Source organism: Trichoderma camerunense, assembly GCF_050948025.1.
Source record: "Trichoderma camerunense strain CBS 138272 chromosome Unknown V8C40scaffold_12, whole genome shotgun sequence".
NCBI lineage: Eukaryota > Fungi > Ascomycota > Sordariomycetes > Hypocreales > Hypocreaceae > Trichoderma > Trichoderma camerunense.
The window spans coordinates 505,474-532,176 of NW_028145358.1; the positions used below are offsets into that span (position 1 = coordinate 505,474).

A 26,703-nucleotide genomic window follows, 5' to 3' on the forward strand; every position below is an offset into this window, starting at 1 on the left:
GTTATCAATCCTTCTCTTCTCATGGGAATGGCCTCACGATGCGAGTGCAATTGCTGCTGCTCATCTCACTAAGTAGCACATTCATATAATAGAAAGCTTGCTTTATACTAGGTATCAAGCATCAATTATCCAACGTCCTACCTGTAGCACCAAGTACCTCTCTAAGCCGAGGTGTTGGTGATCTAAGTCAAATGACGTCAAAGCTTGAGGCAACGCAAATGATTAGGTAGTATTGTCAGCCAAACTCGATTCTTCATCGTGAGCATCATCCAAACTTGCATTCCTATACTAGAGAGTTCTTCCTACTGAATTGTTGGTTGTATATATGTTAATCAAGTTAAAATAGCTATTATATCACAATCCATAGTCGGTACATGCATGTGCACCGCCATCTTTTTACATTCATCAAGCAGCCTCCCGGGTAGGTGAGAGTGGCGCGCTCTCGAGTACAAATAGATATGAATGCCATCACAAGTTGTAATCTCAGAGTACATGCCAATCTATCCAGTGCATCTATTGGGACCCTTCATGCTCCATAGTTCAGTTCTCTTGTGTAGATAAAAAGGCTGAATAGTCACAGTCAAAGTCGACTTACACGCACGAAAATTATTATCGACTCACTACTGAATAGAACAAGTGGGGTCGGGCGGGGAGCCTCAACCACATCTAAACTCTCTCACGATCTCAAAACCAAAACATCACATACGCCAATTGAGGATCAGTTAATAACCATAATCCACCGAGGCTGTTCATATACGGGTACAGTTTAAGAAATCACCGTCTACCACAATGAAGCACCTCATCCTCGTCGGAGCCTGTTACGTGGACACCGTTCTGAGGCAAGTCACGAAACCGACATCATCTACAGCATGAACATACATCACATTCTAACACTCACCGACAGCGTGCCTCATTACCCACAAGAAGATGCAAAGCAACGAGCCTCGAGCCTCGAAATCCGACGAGGAGGCAATTGCCCCAACTCGCTCGAGGTACTCCAACAGCTTGTCGGGCCACAAGATGCCCTTTGCATGCATTTGGTGTCACCACTTCCGAGCAAATCATCGCTCGCTACGCAGCATATCAAGGAGTCCTTTGGTGAGTCGTCACCTGTAGACTTCGAGCACTGCCTTTACCGAGAGACGCACACCCAAGCAGCTAGCAGTTACATCTTTCGTAGCAAGCAGACGGGAAGCCGTACCATCATAAACTACAATGACCTACCAGAAATGACAGTTGACGAGTTCGAGGCCGTTGTGCGGAGATTCAACCCCAGCGATGAGACCTGGTGGCACTTTGAAGTGAGTCCAGTCCAGCTCAAAGGCGAAAACACACACTCCCTACTGCCTTGTGAAGCTGCGCCCGCGAATGGCCGTGTCAAGCGAGAGACGCCACAGCATCTGATCCTTCGACACCCTTTCAACAATCCTTGTCTGACAATTCTAGCTCAGGGCCGCATACCCAATACTACGTTAGAGTGCGTCCGCAAGCTGCGTGATAAGCTGCCAAACGCGCAAATCAGCGTCGAAGTCGAGAAGCCGGGAAGAGACGGGCTTCGAGAACTCGCAGCCGAGGCCAATGTGGTCTTCTATTCCCGATCCTGGGCAGAGGTATGTAGCATTGTGCCATGGGGAGCGGAAGAACTGGCTTCGGCAGCACCACTTCGTATGCGAGGGGGTCGCAAGCCCAACCGCCAAAGGCAAGGAAGAAGAAGAAGAGAAGAAAATGAAATAAAGCGGACAACACCAAAAAGGTATACAAAAGGCTGAGAGATTAATGTGCATAGAGCTGCGGTCATGGGTCTGCCGAGTCGTGTCTCGTGGACGAGCAACGACGACGGGAAGCGTAAGCGTGCCCTTCTCCAAACGCCCTGCTGCGAATCTATTTTGCCTAATGTTTTTTGCCGCTGATTCGGACATGGTCAACTCATGTAGCAGCAGTACGAGTAGGTCCCTTGCTCTACTCGTATGCACTTGGGGTGCGGATGGAGCCTCCATGTGCCAGTCGTCTGAGCAGATCGTCCACTGTCCCGTCGAAAGCCGTGCAAAGTCCATTTCGGTCGTTGAGTAGGTTACCCCAGCGCGAGGTCTCTTTTTCGGGTGCCCCATGCCGCCCTCCCCATTTGGCTCGACGGCATCGCACCTCAACCCTTGGGCTGGTATTTGCGAGTAGCACGGAGCTTTTGAGGCACTGCAGCAGCTGACACGTCCTTGCCATTAGCTCGGTGGGAGCGGGTGATACCTTCGTCGCGGGAATGCTCTACAGCCTGGTCTGTCGCGACAGAAGCTGGGATGTAAGCCACGGGCTGAGATTCGCCGTGCACCTGGCCACGACAAAGGTCCAAAGGGAAGGGTTTCAGGGGCTCGGCGCACATGTCCACGACTGGCTAGTAGGCAATGCGTCCTGATCGCTTCTTCAATTTAGCATTCGGCTCAGCCCTCGCACCGTGATGAAAACAAACCAGCAGGCGGGTCGGAGCCGCCTTGTTGACTGACCAGGGAAGCGGCCAAGATGTTCTGTACCTAGAAATGCGCGGCCCTGAGGTACAAGTAGCGTTCGCGCCAATGCTAGCAGCCATTCCTGGGTGGGCGGAGGCGAAAACAAAGACCAGAGAGGAGTTGGCTACTGTACCCATTTCAGGACTAGGTGACATTAACGCGAAGCACAAGGGTTGCTCGTATGGGCAAGTATGTACGAGTACAATATCACCAACAAAAGTTGTACTTGGATGAGCACACAGAGCACGCCGTACTTGGCAACAATCGACATGGTGGCCTGTCAGACAACCAGCAAGCCGTGTGCTGTTCTAGCAATCCTCTCAAAGCCGGAGGGTTGTCTGTTTTGATGCTCGAAGGAAGGGGGTAAGGAGCGGTGAAACCGGTTGGTGTTAACGAGCAGAGGAAGAGCCCGTGAGGTGGAGAGTGAGAACGGAGTCAAATGAGAGAAAAGACCATGTATGATACGCCATTGGCTCGTGAGGCTTTGCGGCATCTCAATGCAATATCCGACGCCCAGCAAAGAAGAGGGAGCAAAAGGGCAAAGGCGACAGTGACTGCGAGGGGTCCTTGAAAGGCCGGTGATTAATTGTGGGCAGACGATCATAGCTGCTGTGTCTCGACTTTCCGGCCTCTGTGGGGCTGGCGTCGAGCAGCTTGCAAATCGCCTGCGAGGCAAGCAAACCCCCATCTCTCAAATCGCTAGTCTGTGCATATCATACCAGGTTGCATACGCAAACAAGCTGCTGGTCACCAACCTAAGGGTGATTTTCGTCCCCTTCCCCTCCTCTCCACCGCCGTGCGTCTAGAGGGAAAAGAAAGAGAGATATGGTTACCAATGACCAGTGCCTCATATGCGTACTCGTACTTGTACAATGGCCGCGGACGCCGGTCCTGTTGCCCTCGATCTCAGATAAGACTGATGAAAAGAGAAATTATGACGCCACTACTTGCAATATCAGTGCTCCCTACACGAGCTGCCCGTTTCGACTCCCAATATAGAGCACAGGTAGCTATCATCGCACGAGTTGGTGGTGCTCGTAAGCCAAGGATTTCCGTCTCTTAGGTCCGCGAAAGGGGCCAAAGGTTGACCTGGCTGGGGAGCTTAGCTGATAATATTACTGAAATGTCTGTCACCAGGCTGGCGCTTAAGATAAATGTCGTGACTGTACTCCGTACACCTGTTGGAGGGGAGATATGAAAGGGTGGTGGATGAGACACAAAGGATCGAGAAGCTATATCGGGAACACCAGCCCGTAGCTTAAGTTTTAAGGGCACACCCCCATTGGGGAAGAGACATCCAGCCAAGGCTAAATGAACCAAGCCAGATCATTCCCTGTTAATGCCTAGCGAATGGGTGGAGGATCAAGGGCCAGCGAAAGAAACCCAATATCTACCCACGTCAAAACGCGCTGTTTCGGCCGTTTCTGCGTTGCCTTCTCCATACACACGGCAAAGTTGTACGGGCTGCCGCGCGCAGGCTGCTATCGCCGCCATGTCCCAAGGAGGGAGCTGCAGTTGATCTGTAGCCTATTGCGGGCGTCAAGTGAAACGAACAAATCAGGGCCAAAGCCAGGTCGGGAGGGTGGCGAATACTTGGCTGAGGGGGGCGTCTCTTTAGAATTCAACGATGGGGGCGCCTCTTGTTTAATTGCTAGGCTGCGGCCGAATCTTGATCCAACATTCCAATCGCGCATTTGTACTCGTACTGTAATGCAGCTGGCAGGGAGTCCTCGTACGATAGCAGATTCGCCGTTGCTACCGTTGATGGAGCCCCTCGATGCAGACCTGTTCCAGAGAAATCATACCTGTAGCAAATATTGGTTGCTTGCTAGCTTGATTCATCGCTTAACTTTTGCTCCCCTCCTTTTCTCCCTGTTGGACCTGGCCCTGAAGAGAGTCTGTGCCCAAGATGGGGAAATGGCCAACAACAACATGTCAGCAAAACACAGCTGCGAAGGAAGCACCAAGAGCATGCTGACGCTTAGCTGTTCCCCTTGTACAGGGCAATCATCAGGGGGGACTAAAAGACGAAAATCCGAATTCCAGAGTCAAGTGATGCAATAAATGCAATAGTATCATGCATCCTAGAGAGGTCGATCGCCGCAAGCCGTTCGACGCCGAGGGAAGGTGGGATGTCGGAAGGCATCCGGCGCCAAGGCGGTAGCTGAGTGACACAGAGGCTCCGTCGAGGCCTGCTTGTACAACAGATGCCAGTGGAGGAACCAATCTGATGTTTCCTAGCGCTCCATGCCGGTACCAAATAATCAAGTCCTGCTGTTGTTCCTTTTTGGTAAGCTGCTGGCCACTGGGTAGATTATCAATGTGCCCGTTCGTCTAAATCGACAAAAGATGGTACAGCTTTGCCAGTGAATTTCTCCCAGGGCTCCGGACTTTTTTCACCTTTTCCCAGCATTCCTTTTGATGTTACGCGCTCCGTCGACCGGGAACCCATAGGGTTGCCTCGGGGCGTAAAATACGTGTAATAGCAAATGCCACTGTAAATGGAAGGATCAGCACCAGACGTTTCATTGACTCATTGACTTGTTTCCACGTCAGGGCAAATAGATAGTGAGCACTCTGTCATATGCGACAGAATGGCCTTGAGAAAGTTCGCGGCCCTCAAATCGGCACCGCAGGCACATTGGGTGTCGGACGAGGCTCAACATGCAACTCCACTAATTCATCCCCGACTTTTCAGTCGGAGCTACTGTAGGAGTACTTGTACTCCATAGTATGGTACGAAGTAGAACAGCACCATGACAACCGTGTGGCGTCGATATTTTTGGCCAGGGTGCCAGGATCCAGGTTGTATGCTTGTACGGAGTACGAAGTACGAGTAAGACAGGCCAAAGTGCACATGCACAGGCTAGATGGACATGCTGTAGTGCCGTCGTAGTCTAGGACGTGCTTCATACGCCAAAGGACGATGGGGGCAGTTGAGCAATAGACCGTTAGCTGGCATCTCCACGTTTGACGCCTTGGCCTGCTGGTAGGCTTCATGGATTTGCCAGTAGCCTTGGTCTCCAGTATCTCTTTAGAATACCTGTACGGGCCAAGTCCTGTGCTGGCCCTGCGGTACTGGTTTTGGTAAGGCGTGCCATTGGTGTGGGGGGCCAGCCGCCTGCGACAGACTCGGCTCGCCAGCCCCTACTTGTAATACCTCCCGCAGATTGACACAGACAAAAGTAGGTGGCGTCTTGCCTTTGATTGCTGTGAACCAACCGCTTGCCGCGTCATGGTAGCCATGTAGAAAGCCGCCAACGCTGATGGTACAAGGCCAGACACTACTTTGAGTAATGACCCTGGGGCGGTCGTAAATTTCACGACTTGTTTCTCCGTGGGCATGTAATATCTGGTGGTCAAAGATGAGCTGCTAGTAAGAATCCAGCCTTACTGTCCACAGGCTGCTGGGCGTGAATGGTCAGATCATCAAGTAGCCCTGCCCTCGCATTTTGTGGCACCCCTTCACATAGCTCTTCCACTCCTCTTTCATTCTGCCGAATTATTCTCTCGGCTCACGTGCAGAGAAAACACTTCTAATATGTGGAGGCTGTAGGGTAGTAATGAGGCGTCACCTTGGTCGGAGTCGGTGAATTTGGTTGCATGGCCAAAGCCATAGATGCAATATGCCAGCAAAAGGGGGGACGCGGGCTTTGGGCCTGTCTGCAGAGTGATATGCGCCACTGCAGTCGTCACATTGGTTGTGCCAACGTGTGCAACCATACGAAAACAGCAACCCGCTATAAAGACGAATGTTGTGCGCTGCCGGCGCAGGTGAGATTTTTTTGGTGGTGGATAAAAGGTTCTCGGCGATGGCCTATACACAACTAGTGGATGGCGTAGGTGCAGTATGAAAAGCCATCCACAACCGATATCTCACAAGGCACAAGGATAAAGTAAGTTGCTATAACATCCATCACTCGGCATCGTGTTAGCCAAGTTGCGCCGCGTGGAACCAGAATGACGGCCTGGGCTTTTGCAACTCAGCTCCGTCCTGACCACTTCTGGTGGCGGTAGTGGTACTCGGACATGTAGCGTCGGATGCCGGGGATTGGGCGACAACTGCGACGTTTGGGGAGAATTAATGTCCAAGTGCTCGTAGTCAGACAGGTCTGTCTTGGTTCGGATAGTCCAACTAGGGTAGGCAAGGATGTGGAACTCTGAGCAATAAAGTTGTCCTGGTTGAAACATGGCTGCGTGGGACATTGACGCCCGCATTGGGCTGTAACGTACGGAAGAGGCCTGCAGCAAGAGTTAAAAGCCATGCCAAGCACTTGCTAGCAGTGCTAGGTTATTGAGGCACTCGTAGCCGAGGGACCAGCATTGGTCCCAGGGTCATGATCACCACGGCCGGCGAACCTTGCTCAAAAGGGCGTGCGGCGTTGAGGCATGTCTGAAGTACTCCGTGCCAATGGCAGGGAGGAAGAGGAACTTGTACTAGAGCGCATTCGTGTGCCGAGACAAACAATCAAAGAGGAAGCCCTCTGTCGCATGGTGCGCCACCGGTGACGGCTGAAAGGTTATGCGGCGACCAACGCATTTGCCGGGTGGCTCAGTCTGGACCTGGCCAAGGTGGGCGAGTGACGCCGATCATCGTATTGTCGAGGGAGCAGCGAAAAAGGGGGCTCATTCTCTGGCGCCGTCGCCATTCGCTGCAACCCCACAAGTGCGACAAGGACACGGCCCGCCAGGTCACGGCGCCAGTGGATCAAGAGCCGTCCGAGCATTTGCAAGTCACCGGAGGCTTGAGTGGGACAATCGCGGCGGGGGGTTCGGTTCCAGGTATGGAGGGCATCAATGCTGGTAGTGCTCCGTCCTTGCCCTTGGCGCCATTATCCTGGCCAGCGCAGCCGGGTCCCCGAAGATTGACGAAGGAGGATTGCCCTGACCTGAGCAGATACGGAGAAGCAAATCCGGCTCCCTGCCAGGGCGTCAAGCGATCACATGACAAGATGTCGTCCGCCCTGAGAACTGGGGCAGAAGATGGGCGAGTGCCTCGCGAAGCTGCGTTCAGCTACAGCCCACAGGTAATACCACTAGGTACTACTCCGTACACGTAAATAACAGTAATAGACGCCGCAAAGCGAGAAACGAAAGGCGAGAAGGGCGGAAGTAAGCTGGCCTGTGATCGGCTGTTCCTCTAGCTCTTTTGGCATGAAACCACTGGGTGTCTCGTCGAGCGCCAGAACAAATATGACTCAAGACGTGCGTCGCGGGCAAGTCGACTGATGCTAAATGCAAACGACCGGAATTCTCCCCAGTAATCCAGCAGCCTGAACCATGCCAGCGGCAGCTTTCGCGTGGCCATTAGTAGAGGTAGCACCAAGCGGTTTAGTAGCACTCACGTCGGTACGAGGACGGAGTACTGTGCTCCCCTTACCACCCCCTGTAATTGCTCCAGGCCCATCTCCGCAGGCTGTCCTGTCGAAGGGCAGCTGTCTCCATCAGCCATGGTCCCATTTCAGGATGTGATCAATGGTCAGAAAGCCAAGTCTAGCACAAGCAGATGCGCCGGGGGCCTCGACATGACCTGTGCTGAGGGGCTCCCGGACTTCGCTGCTGTGCAGAACGGGGCTTGCCTGTGCTCTTGGTTCTAACAGGACCCGGACTCTGACCAGGACCTGCAAGGCGTCACATGTTGGTTGGTCTTGGACAAGCAACCAGATTAATCAAGGCTCTCGCTGGACCTGGAGCTGATGGTGGCGCAACGGAGAAGGATTTGGATGGGGCAGACGAGCGAAAGTGTAGGTACAGTAGCACTGCTAGCACGGGTACAACCACAGCGCTGGCTGGCACAAGTGCGAGCCGACCGCAGTCAGCCATGCAGGCGGTCCAAAGCGACAAGCATGGCGCTCTAGAAAGCGTCCACTGTGAAAGCCGCCAACACTACTGAACCTGGACACACAGCACTGTGGAGCAAAAGAGGCTGCTGTTTTTGTTGTCCAGTCCAGCCTGGAAGCCATCGGTGCTAGTTCCTGTCCGGTAGCGTGGTGCGTGGGAGTGGCACAAAGGGGCGCAAAGAGGCACCAGCGGCGACCAGGTGCTGTGATTGGAGTGGGCAAGCACTTCTGGTAGTGTAAAGGCTGACCGGCGATAATGTTGGACGAGTCTCTGGACGCGTACCCGTGGTTGAGAAAGCTGAGGCATCATGTATGTACCAAACTGCTTTTACAAGCGTCTGGTGGCTCGACTTGGCTGTCATTTTGCAAACTTTCACCGCCTGGGCTCCGTACGAGTACGTACTTGAGTAACTTGGCCCAACCGAGTTTCACCATCGCTCTGCTTGCAGAATGACTGCCCTCAATACTTTCTGGTATTCGTTGGCTTGTGCAAAGCGCCCTATGCTAAGATGCTAGTACTGCTTGTCCGGCATTTCACAGGGTGACGTATTCAGCTGGCGGGCTTAGCATTTTGCTCTACTCGTATGGACTATGAAGGAGTACGGGTACCCATCTCCAGCAAACTCGCGCACAGTGTATTTTGAAAAGTGCCCTTTCCATGCTACGAGTACTAGAGCAGTGATATAGCGGCTGAAAATCAGCGCCTAGGGAGGTACCATTGTAGCATCGGGGGGCAAGCAAGACTTCTCCGGTGCTCCTTGCCGGCCGTCCGTCCGTTCGTGGTTCTCATCTTGTTGGGACTTGTGAACTGCATGTTTAACGAAGGTATTGCATGGACGCCCCCTAGTATGAGTGACTGCTGGTGCGCAATGCTTGCCCGCTGGCCCCAATTCGTCTTGCAGTGTCGGTCGACATGAATGTCTTAGGCTCAGATGCTGTACGAGCCAATACCTAGGCAATACCTCCTCCTGGCAGCGCGGGCATATTGATCCGCCAAACTGTTGCACATATCTAAGTATGGTAGCAGCATAATCAATACCTTGAGGCTCGGGAGGCTGCCAGGATTGGCAACAGAAACGAGCTCAACCATTGATCCATTTGATGCCAACCCGCTACAGGAAAGGCACCAAATAGTCCTGGACATTATGCTTGGAGGCGCACCACAGTGCCTATTAGATAGTACGACTGTATAGGTAGTACTCCGCAGTCGCAGCATGGGTACAGGCAGCCCAGACCGGCAGGCGGAGAGTCGGGTCTTTGGCCTTTTGGATTGGAGCCATCTTCAGGTGACTCCGGCAGGGGCGCTTCGTCTCTCGGCAAAGCCTCATGCTGCTCTAAGTTGTTCTGGTCCTAGTAGCGCTGGCATAATCGCTCGCCTGATGAAGCATCAGCAGCCCGCCACTCACTCTCCACCATTGCCCATTGAGGGGGATGCCTGTACAAGTTCAAAGTACCGTATATTGGGCTGCACTCTCATGCATCAGATTCCTCTTGAAGCATTGTTACGGTACAAGTACAGTACTCCCTACGGTACGAGACTATAATAGGCCCTTGTAGGTACTGCCCAGGTAGCTCCCCTGGCGCACCGGAGCAGGCATCGTCGGAGCGAAAATAGTGCCAGCATGTACTTTGTACCTGTATGCGCGGATGACAGTTGCTTTTCGGGCCATGGGGTCAATTCCGCCAAAATCCTGACCTTGGTCTTGATGACACTCTTTTCCTTGTCGGGCTGAGCAACAGGGCGGGCCTCAATCAGTGCTGTGTCATTACTCGTACCTTTTATGTTCCATCATCCCTTACGAGCATGTCTTGTACCCATTGCAGCACCTTGTGACTGTTTGCAATACATGAAGGACTGACACTGGATGTTTTGTAAAGGTGTCTTTGGACTTTTAGTAAGATGTTAGTAGTACCAGGTACCTCGTAGTTATGTTGGCATTTACCATTGTGACCCGTCCTACCGTACGTGTACTTGCCTTGCACGCATCAAGGGACCAGGCGACAATATTGCTTGGTATCAGTGCGGAGCTCCCCGTCGCTACAACTTGGAAGTATTGCGGTACATGTGCCTTCCGAGGTGCCATATTCCGTACCTGCTTGCACAGGTTGGCAGGGCCGAGTGGCGATTTGGTGCTGCACTCTGCTACTAAATTGCAACTCCACGCAGCCGCAGCTTACTTACCGTACCGTCCATGTGCGGTACATGTATCGACCTGAGAGAGGCCCCTCCATCCCGAGATTTTGCGCCAGTTGGTACTCGGACGGCAGCCGTTTGATACGCGAACGCGAATTAGCGGGGCTCCATGCCGCCTTGCTCTTTCCACATTGTTGCCGCTTCTGACCCAGCAGAGTGAGGGAGGCGCTGTCGGGTGTCTTGCCTGGCTACTGTTTGATTGCGGAGCACGAGGATGAAATGCATCTTTGCTGCCCCTTTGATGCGCGGCGTGGGACTTTGCACTTTGCCCATCTCTCTCCCTGGTGTACGTGTATTCGTATTACCACTATTCTTTACGAGGGATTGCAAGAAGAACAACCTTCTCATCTCCCTCAGACAACCAAAAGAGTGCATATGCATGCTCGAAGCTATGTATGTTGGCGCTCAGCAGTAGCGGCACAAGCAGCATCTGTATCGCCATTCGACATTGGCTTCAACATGGCCATCGGCAAAATTACTGTGGCAGCTCCAGGCACGACAACGACAACAAGCCCCAGGACACCCAATGGGCACCGCTTGCTGTGCAGCCACACAGCTAGCACAACAGCTGGTGGGCTGGCGTCATTCACTTGTCTTACATTTATGGCAGATATGGAGCACGGTGGTAAGCGGCTGGACGGAAGGGACCGCTAATATGATGAGGTCGGCACAAATGCTGGCCAGTCGTTAACGACCGATGAACCAGCGATGAGATCTGTCTCCTCCTTGGAACCCGCTCGTTCGTGTCTCTGGATAGACTAACGCCACGCAGTCTCTCGGCCGTGCTCCATTCCCAGACTCTGGTGCGAAATCCACCGCAGCCCCGGGGTGTCCGTATGAACCCAAGTAAGGGTTCCGGCAATGTGGGGATGTCAATCACTCTGTCTGGACCGTGATGTGCATCTTCGACTCCGCCTGTGTGGGTGAGATTTGTGGACAGCCTCTCTGCAAGACTCACCACACTATTTTGGAACACCACGCCACGTCGCTAGTGGGGCTAGACGAGCATTCCAAGGCCAAGGGACGGCTTTGTGAAGGGCCCGTGAGCTGGGGATGAGGCGTGCCGCTTTCTTGTGCACGCCCTGCCGATTCTGATCTTTTGCTCCAGCAGAGCTACCACGGACACTCCGGTCTCCCTATGGCCGATGCTGGTTGGCTAAGCTGACAGGATGCCATTACCTGGACCCCCTTGGGTGGGAATCAAATCCTTCGCCATCCCTTCCATGAAGCGACCGAAAGATGGCCCTGCGGGGAGGGGCTGCCTCTTTCTTCTCTATCACTTCTTGCCTGCAACCTTTATGCTTCAGCGTGGGGCTGCAGGGATTTAGCATTGGCGCTCTCCTCGTGAGCCTGCGGCTTGCCCTGGCATCCAGCACGGCGGTGCGAGCACGGAGCCCAAGTGGTTGTTGTTTCGACCCAAGCGTCGGAAGTATCCCTGCTTCAGGTCTGTTCTTGTTGGCGCCCTGCTAACCAAGTCCTCCTCGTGCTAGTTGGTAATATCATATGTCAGCCCTGCTTAGGATCTTGCCGGCTGTCTGTGCTCCCTGCTGGGCGCTACAAAACCTGGAAGAGGACGAGTACATGTATCTCGTACACGCAGAAATCCGCTACTGTTCCGTACTATCAGAATCAAAACCTGTAGTGCTTCTGCTTTGGCGTGTGTCCACTCACGATGCCACAAGTCGTTTACAGTGCGCCGGGAGTATCGCTGGCTGCCTTGGGCCGACGACTTCTTCGTACAAGGGCCGCCTAGAGTCCCATTACTCGAACATGTTTGCTACCCGCACTCAAGGTATTTTCGCATCTCTGAATAGCCCGAAGTCACGCCTAACCATGCAAATCTTGGTATGCGGCACGGTGACATGGACTTTTGGAGCCTCCAATCTCGCCAGGGCAGCCATCCCTCGACCGAGATGGTTTACCGGTATGCGAGCACAGAGTACCGCCGCAAGAGACCCGAGGGTATCCTGAGTTTGGTGGGTACTCTATGCGTCGCTCACAAGCAAGCGTGGTAGTTGGGATGGCTTCACCCAAGTATCCGCAAGGTACATACATCCCAGTACCTTGGTACAGTCACGCTTGTCAGAGGCCAGATTCTCACAACATGCAAACGCAAATGCTCCATCTTTCTCCTTCTGAGGGCTCGCACTATTGTCTCCGGCACGGCCGCCGCTCTAGAGCGATGACTATCCATGGCTAATGGGGCGCCCCATTCCCAATTTTTTTTTTCGTTTCCTTCTCGTTCTACTCTCCCGACTGGAGCTCTGGTCCGTCCGATGAGACATCCTTGCACCACCCCTTGCCTCGCCCCGTATGACGTACCGGCCAAGGAACGAAGAAGGCATGTATGTCGGCTCGCAGGCTGTGTTCCAATCCCGACCGGCCATGTCTTGGATGGTGTCAAGGGCCTGTGCATGTCCCAGTATGCATGTACTAAGGGAAAGACAATCCTGGATCTGGATACCTACTCCCTGTGCACTGGCTAGCAGGCCTTGGCTCAATCTCCATGCAACCCGCACGTTTGCCTGTGCCGTCGTCATACCAAAAAAGAAACGTCGCCTACTGCTACGGCCGGAGGAGTACCACACTAATTACACTAGACGCTCTGTACCGTTGTCTCGTTGGCCCACTTCCAGATCCATGGTCGGTTGGATCTGGTTCGGACTACTAGTCGTAGTACGACTGCGTACCAAGCCCATGCACTGCTATTCCCTGGCTGTGATTTACCCTCTGAACCATCCCTACTTGGGCCGGTTGTTAATGCCACTCTGATCCCTCGAACGATACTTGTACACCCCCCCTTGGGAACCGTCCCATTCTTATTAACTGTTAGCATTTTGAGTTTGTATTAATAGTTTCGTTTTCGTTCTCCCCCGGACCGTGGTGTTCACCTATATCATACTCAGCTATCCTTCACCTTGCCGCTCATCAACATTTCTCACCCGACAACATCATCTGCAATACGAATCATCTCAATACCATCATACACCCACGAGCAAACACAACCCCTTGGACATTTATATCAGCAATACTTACTACTCGTCCAAGCCCAATATATCCAAACCGTTATCAGAACGATGCAGTCATATTTTGGGGAGCCGATGGCTTCTCAAGCCTCTCTATCAACTCGCTGGAATAGATACTGCGAGAATCTTTATATCAAACCATCTCGAGGCCCGACTACACAGCGTGTGGGTATGGCCACTCGAGTCGTCAAGCCTTCCAGTGCGAACAACAGCCCCCGATCGTCCGCTGCAAAGTCAAGGAGACGCACAATCGTAAACGACTCTCAGACTTCTCAGATAGCGAGAAGGCAACAGCAAGTCCTAGACTACCTCTCGGGTTCTCAGCCAGTTCCATCAGGAAGCCAACGACGGCCTGTCAGCTGGCATCCATCGATGCATATGCAATCACCTCAAGATGAATACTTACAAACTCCCTCCTTTGACTGGCTACCTTCGACCATGCAACATGCCCAGTACACCAACTACCATTCGGCATCTCAGCCATCCCCGCCTATGGTTTCTTACTCAAACAACACTTCACCATCACCAACTTTCTCTCCGCCTTCACCCACTTATATGGGTACCGAGGCCATGACCACTCGACCAGTCGATGAGTGGCAGTTGGCAGCATGCTATCCCAATATGAGCGATGATCGATTTGCAATGTCGACATTGAACAGTGCTGTTGATGCATACAGCCTTGGATACATCGACACTACTCCACCTACGCCTTCCTCCTACATGCCTACCCAGCCATTACAGCCAACTCTTCCTGAGGCAGCCATCCAAGTGCTGGACGAGCCAGAAGAGGAGGGAGAAATTCTTATTGGCATGGGGCTTTACGATACTCCTGGCAAATATGAAGAGGACCCACACCTGAACAACTACCGGTCTACTGTATCGTCTCTCCTCGGATCCTCAGTCCGACCTCGGGAGCCTACTGGCAAGGGCCTGAAACTGGAGGAGACTTGGGAGCCCCCAAAATCTGATGAGGAGGAGGAGGAAGAGGAGGAAGAGGAAGAGGAGGAAGAGGAAGAAGAAGATGATAATTAATTACCGGAGAAGGATACGACATTACGATGCATCACGGACACTTGACGGATTTGAAGAAAAAGATAATGACTTGTATTATTTTACACCGGCGAACACTGGTTGCCGCAAGGATATTCAGAGGTTTCTGATAAGGAGTTTGGTGCTTTTGTTCCCCCTGCTCTGGACGAGCTTGGATGGCAATATTTTGGGATCAGCGAAAAAATACCCCAGGACAAGGATCAGGCATGGGATATTGAGAATAGCGCATGTACATAGAACACACAAAGTTAGTGCTCAGGTGGCTCACGCCAAACAAATGCTATGGAAGATTAATACCACAGAACAAGAGAACCGAGTGACGTATAACATGTTGAAAAGACTCATCACTTGGGACATGTGGTAAGTGACCAAGCCCACCAAGGTACAGGTAACGCTAGTCCCGTAGGTACCTGTGTTGGTGTAGCGCTACTAGCGGCAGGCACTGTTGCGAGCATGTACTCGTACTACGGCAGGTACCTCTGAGACAATGTTCAGCCCCACTACAATCAAGGAGCAACCGGATGGTTCTGAGCAGCCGACGTGCACACCTCTCCTGTTTCTGCTCCGTGTGTATATAATATTGGTACGAATACATGCGTGATTCTATAAATATGGTCTGTGCAGCATCCCGGCTACAAAAACAGAAATTCAGCAAAAAGCAACGAGAAAACAAAAAATAGAAAACAACGAACATCAGCAAGCGAACTAACCTAACAGACCCCTGTCAAACATGTGTCGGTGGGGTAACTGGAGTGGGTCCTGTGCATTCTGGAAGGTTGTAGGGGCGCCTGCTGACTGGCCAAAAATTTCCAGTTTTCTCCTTTGCTTTTTTTTTTCTCCTTCCCCTTGAACTCCAAGAGCATGGACCCCCCCCCTCCTATGCGCTTTCTCTTTCTTGTGCTGTTTCCTCCTCTTCCCCCCCACCCCACACATTTTTGCTGCTTGCCCGTTGCCCCCTTTTAGTAGCCACACCCTCCCCTCCCTTTCATCCGGGTTCGGCAGTTTGTACACCCCCTCCCTTTTTTATTTTGTCCTCTTTTTTTTCTTGCTCTCTCGCTTTCTTTCGAGCTGCGGGTTTTCCCACTTTTTGCTTTTTGCTTGTCCCTTATTTTTAGCGCGGGTGGTTTTGATCCGTGCATTTTCGATGTGGGAGAGCTTTTGAAGGTTGTGCAGTACGTACCTGTGTCTTCTACTGCTGCTATCAAGTAATGGGAACCTGCTGATGCTTGCAGTTTGCCTACCTATATACGGTATATTTACGAGCTCGAAGTGTCTTGATACCTGGATACTTATCCCTGGCACTTTATTTTTTACCGCACATGTGCCCCTCCAGCCATGAATTTACAGGTAGATGCGGTAGTGCAAAACTGGTGGACGAAACCGTTGGGAAAGCCTCGAGACATGTACACGTCTGGAACTCTCAGCACGGAGTACTCGTGCGGCTTCAGCGGATGATCGTGGGTATTCGGCTCCCTTTTTTTTTTCGCTTTTGTTTTTGGGCATATTTTCCACTGGGGCGAGAGATTGAGTCACAAAAGCAAGCTGAAGCTTCGGCTGTGCTCGACAAAGTGACCCCCTCCTCATACGTAATCTGTGGCTGCTTGCTTGGGGAATAACATTGCAGCTAGTAGCAGAATGGGGCTGCTTTTCGCACGAAGTGCTGGTTTTTAGTGGGAAAAGAGAAAGATGAGCGGACCAACAAGAGCACCACCTTGACTGGCTGACTTGCGATACGGAGACCAGCCGAGTAGGTATTGAAACTGCGGTCCGTACGTACTCCCAGCTAGACTAACAAGCGCAAGCCTACCTAACTTCTTTGTTGCCCCGCGGGCCCGTTTCGCCGAGTGCCACGAAGAGCTAGCCAGCCCTCTTCTTTTTTCCTCTTCTCGAGGTGGTCCTGGGAGCGGGTTTTTGGTGGGCGCGGCTTGGGCGGTAAAGCATTGCGGTAAGGTACCTAGTGCGTAGGAAATTTTTCTTTTCTTTTTTTTCTTTACTCCGTACTCCTCCTCTTTAATTATGCGGTTCCTCTAGGCTAGACGGATTGTCTTGGTCTGGACTTTTTTTCTCGTGCCGGTAATTGTGCCATTTGGCGCTCTGCAGGCATCCCTGAGTTGCATCCATTAGCGGGCCAGGCAAGGTTTTTTTTCTTTCTCGTCTCGTCTTAATCTTTCTGCCTCTTGTTTCCGCCGCAGGTGGGGGGTTTGTTTGTGAGGTGGTATGCCGGGCCGTCGTGGTTTAGAGATTGAGGTTGCCTGAAGATTTGCTGTTCCCATATTGTTCGGACTAAAGCCCGAGGGTGCCGAGTTTCTTGCGTGCTAACTGACATACGAGTGCTCGTACGAGTAAGTGCGAGTTGGTGATGGGGAGCTGAATGCCGGGCATACTTGTACGGGGCGCAGTACGGAGTAGACCCCAGCAACTTTGCTCTCTGGCTGCTGTGACGGAGCACATTGATCCTGACGAAATTGGGATTGGGATTGGGATTGTAGTGGCAAGTAACGAGGCGTACAGTAGTGTACGACGTTTGTTGCGGACCCCCCGTGCTTTGGAGCCTTGTCCGTGGTTTTGTGCCACCACTTACCTGCATTATCCGTCTGCTTACTCCATACTTGAACCCTGAACCCCCGAGTTTTCCTCTGCAGCTGACAGATTTGACGGATATTAGTCCTTGTGTACTGGAGATATCGGTCGTTCTGCCTTCTCTTGGTTCTTGCAGCATGACCCTGCGTTTACACGGACAGTCGTCTGCACTGGTGGCTCTCCCTAGCAAGTCATTGTACAGCCCGGATGCCGGAAGGGAAAATGCCTCTTCTGCAATGTAAGGTATACGCAGCAGTACATGCTTCTACTTGTAACGTGCAGAAAAGTGACGGTGCTAACTGCTGATGATACGCTACTTTGGCGCTCTCCGTTGCCGACCTTTTCCCCTAGGTCTTTAATTTCTTCTCCCTTTTTCTCGTTACTGCAAGCCGTATCAAGTGTGATATGCGAGACGGGCTGTTGGGGCTGCAATTGGTCGTAGCCGATGATGATGCCGATGGCCTTCCTTACCTTGCATGTGCCTGGCTTGCTAGTACTTGTATGGTACTAAGATTCCGACACGAGTACGAACTTGGTTATTGCGATGCTCTTGCACCCAACATGGCCATCTCCGGGCGGGAAAGCTGAAAATCAGAATCCGTTGGTAGACGTCATGACCGGTCGAGCAATGCCCATACTGTACAAGCACGAAGGCTGAAAAAAGGAGCGGTTGATCTTTTCCGAGTGGGCCTCGAGGACTTGCCTTTTGGTGTTTCTTCCTCCTCCTCTTTTTCTTAGTACGAATCCATAGTTTTAAATGAACTGGATTTCTTGCTACTTCAAAGAGGAAACTCGTCACGGATGTGCAAGGGAATGAAATTTCTTTTCACGCACGAGATCGTGAAAATCTCTGCCTTTTTTTGCTTTCGCTTCTGCAGGCCCGCCGCCTCTTTGTTTAGTTCTCTTTGCTTTTCCATCGAATGGTGCTTTATACTGAATGAAGTATACCGTCATCTTGAAATGCATTGTCAATTAAACCTGCACATGGCATGGGGGTACCATCGTATCATATGAGCATATATGTTGCTTTAGTAATGAGTCGAGCAAGAGAATGAATCGAGACCCCAACTTGGCTGTACATGCAGCAGGGCACAGAATGGGTTAAAGTCACGACCAGTGTTACAGCACAGGTGCGGCGCTTTACCCTTGTAGATGTGACGGTGGTGGAAGAGTGAGTACCGTACTACTGTAAGTACCGTGCTTCGTAAATACTGTATCTGTACGAGTACACGTATGGAGCGCCTGTAGCGAATCATTGTCGGCAGAGCGGATGGGGCTTTGCATCGATCAATATCTTTTGCGGATGGAGAATTCGATAACGGAGTTCGAATCGAGGTGAAAATTTTAGTCTTTATATGTCTTCTTTTTTTCTTTTCCCTCTCACCTCCCAAGTTATTTATGCCTATTACTACTATAATAGGAAAAGGGCCTCCGCTAGCGAACATTTTTGCATCTCTTTGATCGATACCCCACTGGTGAGGTTAAACTAAAATAGTCGACCGCTTTTGCTTCACCACGCTTCTTGTTTTGCATTTCCGCTACCATCAAGACCGTCTCTCATATTTCCTAAAACTTGTCACACCATTTCACTCTTCTTTCTTTTTCCCGCTACGTCGGTACCTGGGACCCCTGCCTGCTCGGATGGTGCAGTATGTGTTTACGCCTTGGCGAGACCGCCAGGAGCTGCTCCTTGTGCGGGAGCAGTTCTATGGCTCTGAGGCGTTGATGCAGGCCGTTGGTGGCATCCAGGGCGGCGCAGCTTACAGCCACCATCAGCAACGGAATCAGGACCAGAGGCGAGGAGGAGTCGAGGGTGGCAGAGACGCAGACGCCGAGGGCCAGCAGCATCAAGAGGAGGGGCAGGGCTTGAATCAGGGGGATGCACGGCGCACCACCGCTGCGGCTGCGGCTAAGAATCACCAGACATCACGAGAGCAGGGAAACGGAGAGAAGCACAAGGCCGTGGGGCGAGTCTCCATGTGGATGCAGCGCGGCAACTGTCCGCACATGGTGGAGTCGACGGCACTGCTCATGGCTGCAGTCCTGAGTGACGAGGCCGCGGCCACGGGGAATGCAGGAGCATCGACGTATGCTGTGAGGGCTGCATATGCAGCTGCCTTTAGTCGGTAAGTTTTTTTCTGGGGCTCTCTCTCCCTCTTTTCTATTACATTGTGGCTTGCCTGGGGGTGTGGTCTGGACTCTTGAAGGGGATGGTTGGATGAGAAGAGAATGTGATGAAAAGAAAAGAGAGAGAGGAAAGATGGGGGCTATCTCTTGCATGAGATATGCGGCCGAGGACGTCATGGACGTTGACATTTGGGAGGCTACGTCCAAGGCAGCGATGAGATGGTGTCATGGCTATCGTCTGCCACTTTCATTCTCTGTGTGAACGAGGACGCTAACTGATATGCTGTCAGCTTCGTCACAGGCTTGTTGGATGGGCATCAAGACAAGCTGCGTAAACAGAGCATGTACTCAATCGCCAAGAACATTGGCTTGCCGGCTACCTTTGTTGAGCTTAGGCATCAGGCCACGCATGAGCAGCTGCCATCCCTTGCTAAGCTGCGATCCGCCGCAAGAAAGGCTCTGGTCTGGATTTGGGACTACTACTGGAAGCACCTAGGGGAGGCAGAAAAGGCCAAAGATCCATGCAAAGAGCTGGTCTTGTCCTATCTGCGGGAAGACGACGAGGCAGCGAGACAGAAAATCATGGGGCAGCTACGTCAGTGGGATCTGGTCTACTTGCAAACGACAATTGCCGAGCTGCAGAAGACGCTGCCTGGGAACCAAGTGTTTCTCAAGTGTTTGAAACTGTCCAAAGATATGGCAGCTATGGCCACCGAAGAGGCAAATCACCCGGAGCCGGAGGGGAGTGGGATGCCGGAGGAACAGGAACAGGGACAGGAACAAGAGCAAGATCTGGACCTGGATCCGGACCGAAGCCCGGAGCCGAACACCGGATGGTCCCGTTATAGTGGTGCTTGGAAACCGAAGCCCATTGGCATAGCGTGAAAGGCTATGATATTTGTGATTTCTATGGCGCAAAGGTGTTGTGTGAGACAATATTTGGACAATAAAGATACCCCATTTTCATTTTTATTTTGAACAAAGGATATACTGCGATGCAAAAGAAAAAGATTCCAAATTTCAGATGATGCCATCAGCCTCTCGTCACCCTCCTACGGGTTCGCGGAGTCGAGTGTGTAAAGCAGCCAATCACGTGGCTGTTAATAATGATGATAATTGCCCCTCAGTATTTACGGCTTACGATAACTCCGTTGACATCAAGCTATCGACTTTCAAATTCCTCTTTTGAACATTGTACCGGTCTTCCCAAAGACGAGCCTCGTGGATCTATGAATAGATTGATACTGCCTCGCAGACAGCTCCTCACTCAGAGATTTGGTTGTTCCGTAAGTGAGATGATCGTGCCATGGCTTGGTCTAAGCTGTCTGGAGCTGCCCCTCATTGCTGATTAACCCGAGTCGCAGTTCTTAAACAGCTCACGCAAGATGCATATTCAGTCGATTCCCATGTGTAAGTGCTGCTGGCAAAGAAGTCGACGAGGAAAATGAAATGGGGAAAAAAGAGCAGAGCAAGAGACTGAGCGGCGTCGAGCTAATGGCCTGAGTAGGGGTTGGCAGCTCCAACAACTATGCCTATCTTGTGATTGACGACAAATCCAAGGATGCCGTCATTATTGATCCGGCAAACCCTCCGGAGTAAGTCATATCATTTACGTTTTATGAATTAGAGACCAAGAACAAAAGCATGTGAGCTGACTGCGTGCTAGGGTTGCCCCTATCCTCAAGGATGCCATTTCATCTGGCAGGATTAACTTGACAGCTATTGTCAACACCCACCAGTATGCATTTTTTCTACAGCCGTCATGGATTTAAATGGATATCTGATGCAAATAAACAATCACAGCCACTGGGATCATGCTGGAGGCAACAAGCAACTGGTACATCCACCTTGACCTGATATTGTTCTCCCCCTTTAGGGATCCAACTGACGTTTTATCAAAAGCTGTCTGATCTGGGCAACGACAAGCTCGCCATCATCGGCGGCAAAGACTGCGAAGGCGTCACCAGGACACCACAGCACGAGGAGACGTTCAAGATTGGAGACATTTCCGTTAAGCCTGTGCACACCCCTTGCCACACGCAGGACAGTATCTGCTATTACATGGAAGATTCAACCGGCAAGGCCGTCTTTACCGGCGACACCCTCTTCATCAGTGGTATGATTGGCCCGAAACCATTCATGTTTTCGTTTTGGTATGAATGAGGGACATGTGCTTAACTGACCACTGCATAGGATGTGGCAAGTTTTTCGAAGGCAATGGGGCGGAGATGCACGAAGCCTTGAACAACCGTCTCGGAGCGCTGCCAGACGATACGGTTGTCTATGTAAGTTGTGGAATTACTGACTGAGCATGGTGAACGAGCTCAGACTAACGGGCCTTGCTCATTTTAGCCCGGACACGAATACACAAAGTCAAACGTCAGATTCACCATTTCCGTCTCTCAGACAGAGCCCATCAAGAGCCTCCAGGCGTTTGCCGAAAACAACGAGGTGACCACTGGCAAATTCACGATTGGTGATGAGAAGGTATGTGGCTACACACAGAGAAGCGGAGCTGAAGAAGCTGCTAACCATGTAATAACAGAAGCACAATGTCTTTATGAGAGTCCAGGTAAGTCTACCCTCAGCAGCAGTCTGTATTGGATCAGGGGCTGAGCTAACGATGGTGTCTAGGATCCTGAGATTCAAAAGGCGACAGGCGAGACGGACCCCGTGTCTGTCATGAGCAAGCTGAGGGAGATGAAGAACAACTTCAAGTGAGAAGAAGCGAATGTGTGAAAAATGCGAATAGGCCCGGCGACTAACGTTGCCACCAGGCCTTTGGAAGCCAAAATTTGATGTCTGATGGTGGTGTCTAAGACTATTTATCTACGAATTCAGGATGGTGGCAGCACACATATGTACATGTATATGCACGTTCATAAGACATTTTTCACACATGCAACGATTTTCATCTTGGTCTGTCTCCATGGCTTACTTGACACCAGCGCAAAAGGCGCAGATGCCGCTCGTTAACCACTGGAAATCGCGTCGTAGAAGAGTGACTCGACTGGGTTTTACTCTTGCTTCACTGTCCACACTTGCGCGCTGTTGAGCATTCTGAGGCGGCAAGCTCTAGCTATTTTAGAAGCGATTGGTTTGGTTTGGTGCAAGAAGAGGGGGGATGAGGTGATGAGTCTGGATGATTTCACTGTGGATGGGCTTCACGCATGAGACATCGAACAAACCTGGCACTGGAGCGTTTTGTCCACGAGGGGATTCTTGGGTTGGAGACCGTTTGAATCGCTGCCGGATTTGTAGGTACTCGGCGCATTCTCATAATCAATGAGAACCTCGTATTGGATCCTGTAGATGCCCAGGTATCGCAGATGCGTCACGACTCTCTATTTCGAGTCGACATTGCGATGCGAGAAAATGAAGGTATTCTCTCAGTGAAGTGAACAGAATTTTTTTCTCACAGCTTAAATATGGACAGCTAAAGATAAAGTGGTCCCACAGTGTATATACATTTACAGTGACTAAGAAACGCACTGTACATATTTTCCCCTTCAGCCTCGCGCCTCGCATCACCAGATTCCGCGCCAGTGACATCAACGTGCATTCACAGAGCCCAATAAGACAAAAGAATACCCAACACAACACCGAAAAGTCTCAGATTGTTACTACTTCCTCTCCGCCTCGCCATCAGCAGCCTTACCATCATACTATCACCAGCAGCAAGCGTATATTATATTGCATAGAGCAGCTACTGTTCACTTTCACATGGTTCGTCCCCTCCTTAACGATTCACGAACGAACAAAAAGCTAAAACATTCTCCTTGAAAAAGCCTCCGAAGCGCAAATCCGGCGGCCCCTCCACCGCATCGAAACCGCGACAGTCGAAACTCGCCAAGGAGCACAATGTCACCGCGCAGGAGGAGGGTGAGATTAAGGAAGCCTTTAGCTTGTTCGCGGAGCCCATGGACGGCGAGAAGAACGGCGTGCTGCCCATCAACGACCTGAAATCAACACTCATGTACGGTCTCTCCCAAAACGAATTGAAAACATGATATATAACAAGGGGTGTGTAAAAAACTAACTAAAGCTAACTTGACTCTTTCAACAGCGCCCTCGGCATCCCCCCCTCGTCCCCCGCCGAGCTCCAGGAATTCATCGCCATCCTCGACCCCGAATCCGACGGCTACGCCACCTACGAGCCCTTCTTCGCCATCTGCGCGCTCAAGTTCCACGCGCGCGATAGTAGCGGGAGTTCGGACGCTCACCGCGCGGAGCTCGCCGAGGCCTTCCAGCTCTTCACAAACGGTGCCGACGGGCCCATCACACTGGCCCACTTGCGCCGCGTCGCTGCCGTGCTCAAGGAGGACGTGGACGAGGAGCTGCTCAAGGATATGATTCTCGAGGCGAACGGCGGCGTGGGCGTTGCGAGGGGCGTGGGCATGGAGGAGTTTGATAGCGTCATGAGGAGTGCTGGGGTTTGGCGGTGATGACCCTATGGCTGGACTGGGACCTCTGCTCTATGGAGCTTGTCTATATCTGTATATTGGATGAGTTGATGCGTAATGTTGTGTGATGTGGTATAGGGGTGGGGGATTTGCATTCTGCCTTGGTGCTGGGAGCGAGCTTTTGGATTTGTTTGGTATTTATTTCGCGTGGCGCTGGGAGTTGCAAGTTGTTTCGATGCTTGTGCGGCTATTGCTTTGGCTGGGCGCAATATGCTCAATGTTGTTAAGTTCTATTGACGAGTACTACTTACATGAGAGCAATAACGGAAGAGGACGTATGAGTGGTTATGATGGATGCCACAATGCAATGCTGGCGAAGGCGTAGTAGCTATAGTAGTCAACACATGTACATATGTATATATATATAGAATCTTCGCAAAGCTATGCTCGACCATCTATCAACCTGATGGAATGGAAATTCTAAATGGCTGCATTACAACGCTTTCTGAACTGTGATTTAGCAACGTGTGCCAAATTGTGGATAACTGGAAAATGCTCGACACAAGGAAAAGCAGACAACGACTTTATCCTTGTATACCAGAAAAACCCAATGGTGAGAAAAAAAAAAAAACAAAAAACGCCGTACATCATCACCATACCCAAGATGTCGAGTGTACAATAAATGAAGTTGGGACCCCAGTCTCTCGCCGTAGCATTTCAAGACCTTTGCACGGGAGATGTGAAGAACAATAAGGACCCAGAAAAAGGAAACACTATGCTATCGCTCTCTCGCTCATCGAAGAAGAGGTATGATATCGCAAAAGAGTAGACAACTACTGCGGAGGCTCAACAGTCACTGCAGGCGCCTCAAGTGGCACGGCAGGGGCAGCAGGCGCAGACACAGAAGCTTTGGCGGCAGCAACAGCAGCGTTGCGCTTCTGAGAGTCGAGGACGGCCTGGAGCTCGGGCGGGGCCTTGAAGCCGGCGTGGTCCGAGTGCTTCTTGTAGAAGTAGTTGTCCGGCTTGGGCTGAAGCTCCGGGGGAAGATCCTCGAGGATGCAGGCTATCAGGGCGTCGACGGAGTTTTGCTTGGACGAGTCGCGGTGCCAGACGGTGATGAGGTGGGAGTTGAAGCGGACGGAGAGGCCAACGCCGCAGATCTGGTCGGCTATTTTTGGAAGAAAGGAATGTGTCAGTCAGTTGCCGAAAAGAGGAATACATAGAGTAAGAGAAAACATACCATCGTCAATGACGCTCTGCAGCTTCTCGCCAATGGCCAGCAGCTGGATGCGAGTCCAAAAGTCCGGGCCGATGGCCTTTGGCACGCGGAACGTCCAGCTGCCGCCGTTGATGTTGCGGCGGTCCTCCCAGATGGGCTTGAAGCCGGACTTGAAGAGGTAGATGGACTCGCGCATCTTGATGTTCTCGACGGGGGTGTTGTTGTTGTAGCGCCAAAAGTCCTGGACCGACTCGATCTGCGTGCCAATCTTTTCGAGCTGGGCCGTGTATTCGGTCTGGCCAGCGGCTTCGGGCTTTTGTTCCTTGGGTCTTTTTACCTGGTTAGCACGTTCAAGATACAGAGCAATAGAGACAGTCGAGGCTAGACAGAACGAACCGGTCAAAGTAGACGTCCCAGTAGTGCTGGGTGGGCAGTGGTCGCATCGACTTGAACAGGTTGCGCTTCGCATCGTCGCGCTGCTCGGCGGGAGAGCTGACGTCGCCGGCGCTGGAGCTCTGCGAGAGACCCGAGAGGCCGCGCGTGAAGAGCTGCGGTCTTGTGGCCATGGTTGGGTTGCGGTGTGATGTGGTAGAAGGAGGAAGAGGAAGAGGAAGAAGAAGAGAGGAGAAGAAGAGGAGATGAGAGGAAAAGAGAAGCAGATGAGGGGCAGAGAAGAAGAAGAGATGACGATGCCGGGACAGTCAGTGCTCTAGATATAGATAGATAGATAGACAAGGAGAGTTATCCGTAAGTAGAGAAGTCAGCAATGCAGAGCCTCAATTGGTCTGCAGTGGCGAGACTTGCTTGCAGGCTCACGAGTCAACTGGACTGGACTGAGTGAGGTGTAAGTTGCGGCGTGTCACTCGTGATAATGCGCTGAGGTGCACTGATTGGCATTGATTGGCGGGGTTCCAGGTTCGGGCGGCTTCAGAGGCTGGCCAGTGGCTTCCCGGCGAGGGGTCTAGCGCTGTCTTAGTGGCTCCAGGGCTCTGTTAGTGGCTGTGCGTCTCCCCACAGGCGGCTGTCGAAACACCTAACCAGCCAATTCTAGGCCTCTCTCCTGTTTGAGGTTTTGGAGGCTCTTGATTCCCATCCATGGATTATCGGAAACACGGGCGGGCAGCTGCTTCACCTGACGCAGCCGGGGAGGAAAGTAAGCAATCCATTGACAATGTGGGATCGACAACAGTTTTTTCTGATTCTTTGATTTCTTTGTCTCTTTGTCATTTTTTAACCGACGTGTGCTTGTGTTTCGCACGCACTGCGCCTTTGTTTCATGTAAACCGTCTGTGTTTGTTTTGTTCCGTTTCAGTCTCCCCAGTCTCACGGTACCTGGTGCCTGTTTCACCTCCTTGCAGCTCACTCCGGTAGCTTCTCTACCCGTGCTCCTCCTACAGGCGAGCCGTCGGATTCATAGATGAGTATGGATGAGTGAGTTTTACTCTTCACCTTGTAATGAAGTCATGTTTTCCCCTTTCTCGTGGCATGGTGAGGTGAACATGTGTATTCATGTCAAGCGCCTTATTCCAGCATATAACATTCAGCACCAGTTCAAGTACACATGCACTGGATTGTTCACTGCACTGTTCAGTTTGGAAAATAATTTTATATGAGCACTAGGTTAGTAATGATGGACGTATCGAGGCTGTTCAACGTCAACGGTCAAGAGACAACCTTTTGGAGTCTGTTTGCCATATTGAACACTCTCAACACCAACCATCTCGTCAGACATGTGAATCAATACAAGAAATCTAACGTCTTTGTCG

At 51.7% G+C, this 26,703-nt stretch overlaps 6 protein-coding genes across 6 annotated transcripts; 4 read left to right on the forward strand and 2 right to left on the reverse strand.

The window, feature by feature from the left end:
* Window positions 1–893: 893 nt before the first annotated feature.
* Window positions 894–2,461, forward strand: V8C40DRAFT_249106 (Ribokinase-like protein). The gene has a single exon (XM_083216685.1). It carries the CDS (start codon window positions 1,032–1,034, stop codon window positions 1,767–1,769), a length of 738 nt encoding a protein of 245 aa, XP_083071593.1. The 5' UTR covers window positions 894–1,031; the 3' UTR covers window positions 1,770–2,461.
* Window positions 2,462–13,633: 11,172 nt separating this feature from the next.
* V8C40DRAFT_267343 (uncharacterized protein) lies at window positions 13,634–14,590 on the forward strand (the record flags this gene model as incomplete). The annotated part of the gene is made up of 1 exon (XM_083219842.1): window positions 13,634–14,590. The coding sequence occupies one exon, from the start codon at window positions 13,634–13,636 to the stop codon at window positions 14,588–14,590; it is 957 nt and encodes a 318-aa protein (XP_083071594.1).
* Window positions 14,591–16,592: 2,002 nt separating this feature from the next.
* On the reverse strand, window positions 16,593–17,938 carry V8C40DRAFT_249124 (uncharacterized protein). The gene has a single exon (XM_083216686.1). The coding sequence runs from the start codon at window positions 17,325–17,327 to the stop codon at window positions 16,770–16,772; it is 558 nt and encodes a 185-aa protein (XP_083071595.1). The 5' UTR covers window positions 17,328–17,938; the 3' UTR covers window positions 16,593–16,769.
* A 631-nt stretch (window positions 17,939–18,569) lies between these two features.
* On the forward strand, window positions 18,570–20,329 carry V8C40DRAFT_249128 (ribosomal biogenesis LAS1 family protein). The gene is made up of 2 exons (XM_083216687.1): window positions 18,570–19,314; window positions 19,606–20,329. The coding sequence occupies exons 1-2, from the start codon at window positions 18,830–18,832 to the stop codon at window positions 20,198–20,200; spliced, it is 1,080 nt and encodes a 359-aa protein (XP_083071596.1). The 5' UTR covers window positions 18,570–18,829; the 3' UTR covers window positions 20,201–20,329.
* A 371-nt stretch (window positions 20,330–20,700) lies between these two features.
* On the forward strand, window positions 20,701–24,350 carry V8C40DRAFT_280422 (beta-lactamase-like protein; the record flags this gene model as incomplete). The annotated part of the gene is made up of 12 exons (XM_083221395.1): window positions 20,701–20,725; window positions 20,823–20,910; window positions 20,982–21,053; window positions 21,119–21,152; window positions 21,218–21,431; window positions 21,509–21,600; window positions 21,668–21,802; window positions 21,861–21,887; window positions 21,950–22,032; window positions 23,017–23,041; window positions 23,104–23,291; window positions 23,382–24,350. The coding sequence occupies 12 exons, from the start codon at window positions 20,701–20,703 to the stop codon at window positions 23,758–23,760; spliced, it is 1,362 nt and encodes a 453-aa protein (XP_083071597.1). The 3' UTR covers window positions 23,761–24,350.
* Window positions 24,060–25,800, reverse strand: V8C40DRAFT_249136 (translation initiation factor eIF 4e-like domain-containing protein). Its single transcript, XM_083216688.1, has 3 exons — window positions 25,334–25,800; window positions 24,959–25,266; window positions 24,060–24,886 (listed from the first exon to the last, which is right to left on the reverse strand). Exons 1-3 carry the CDS (start codon window positions 25,501–25,503, stop codon window positions 24,552–24,554), a joined length of 813 nt encoding a protein of 270 aa, XP_083071598.1. The 5' UTR covers window positions 25,504–25,800; the 3' UTR covers window positions 24,060–24,551.
* Between the last annotated feature and the right edge of the window lie 903 nt (window positions 25,801–26,703).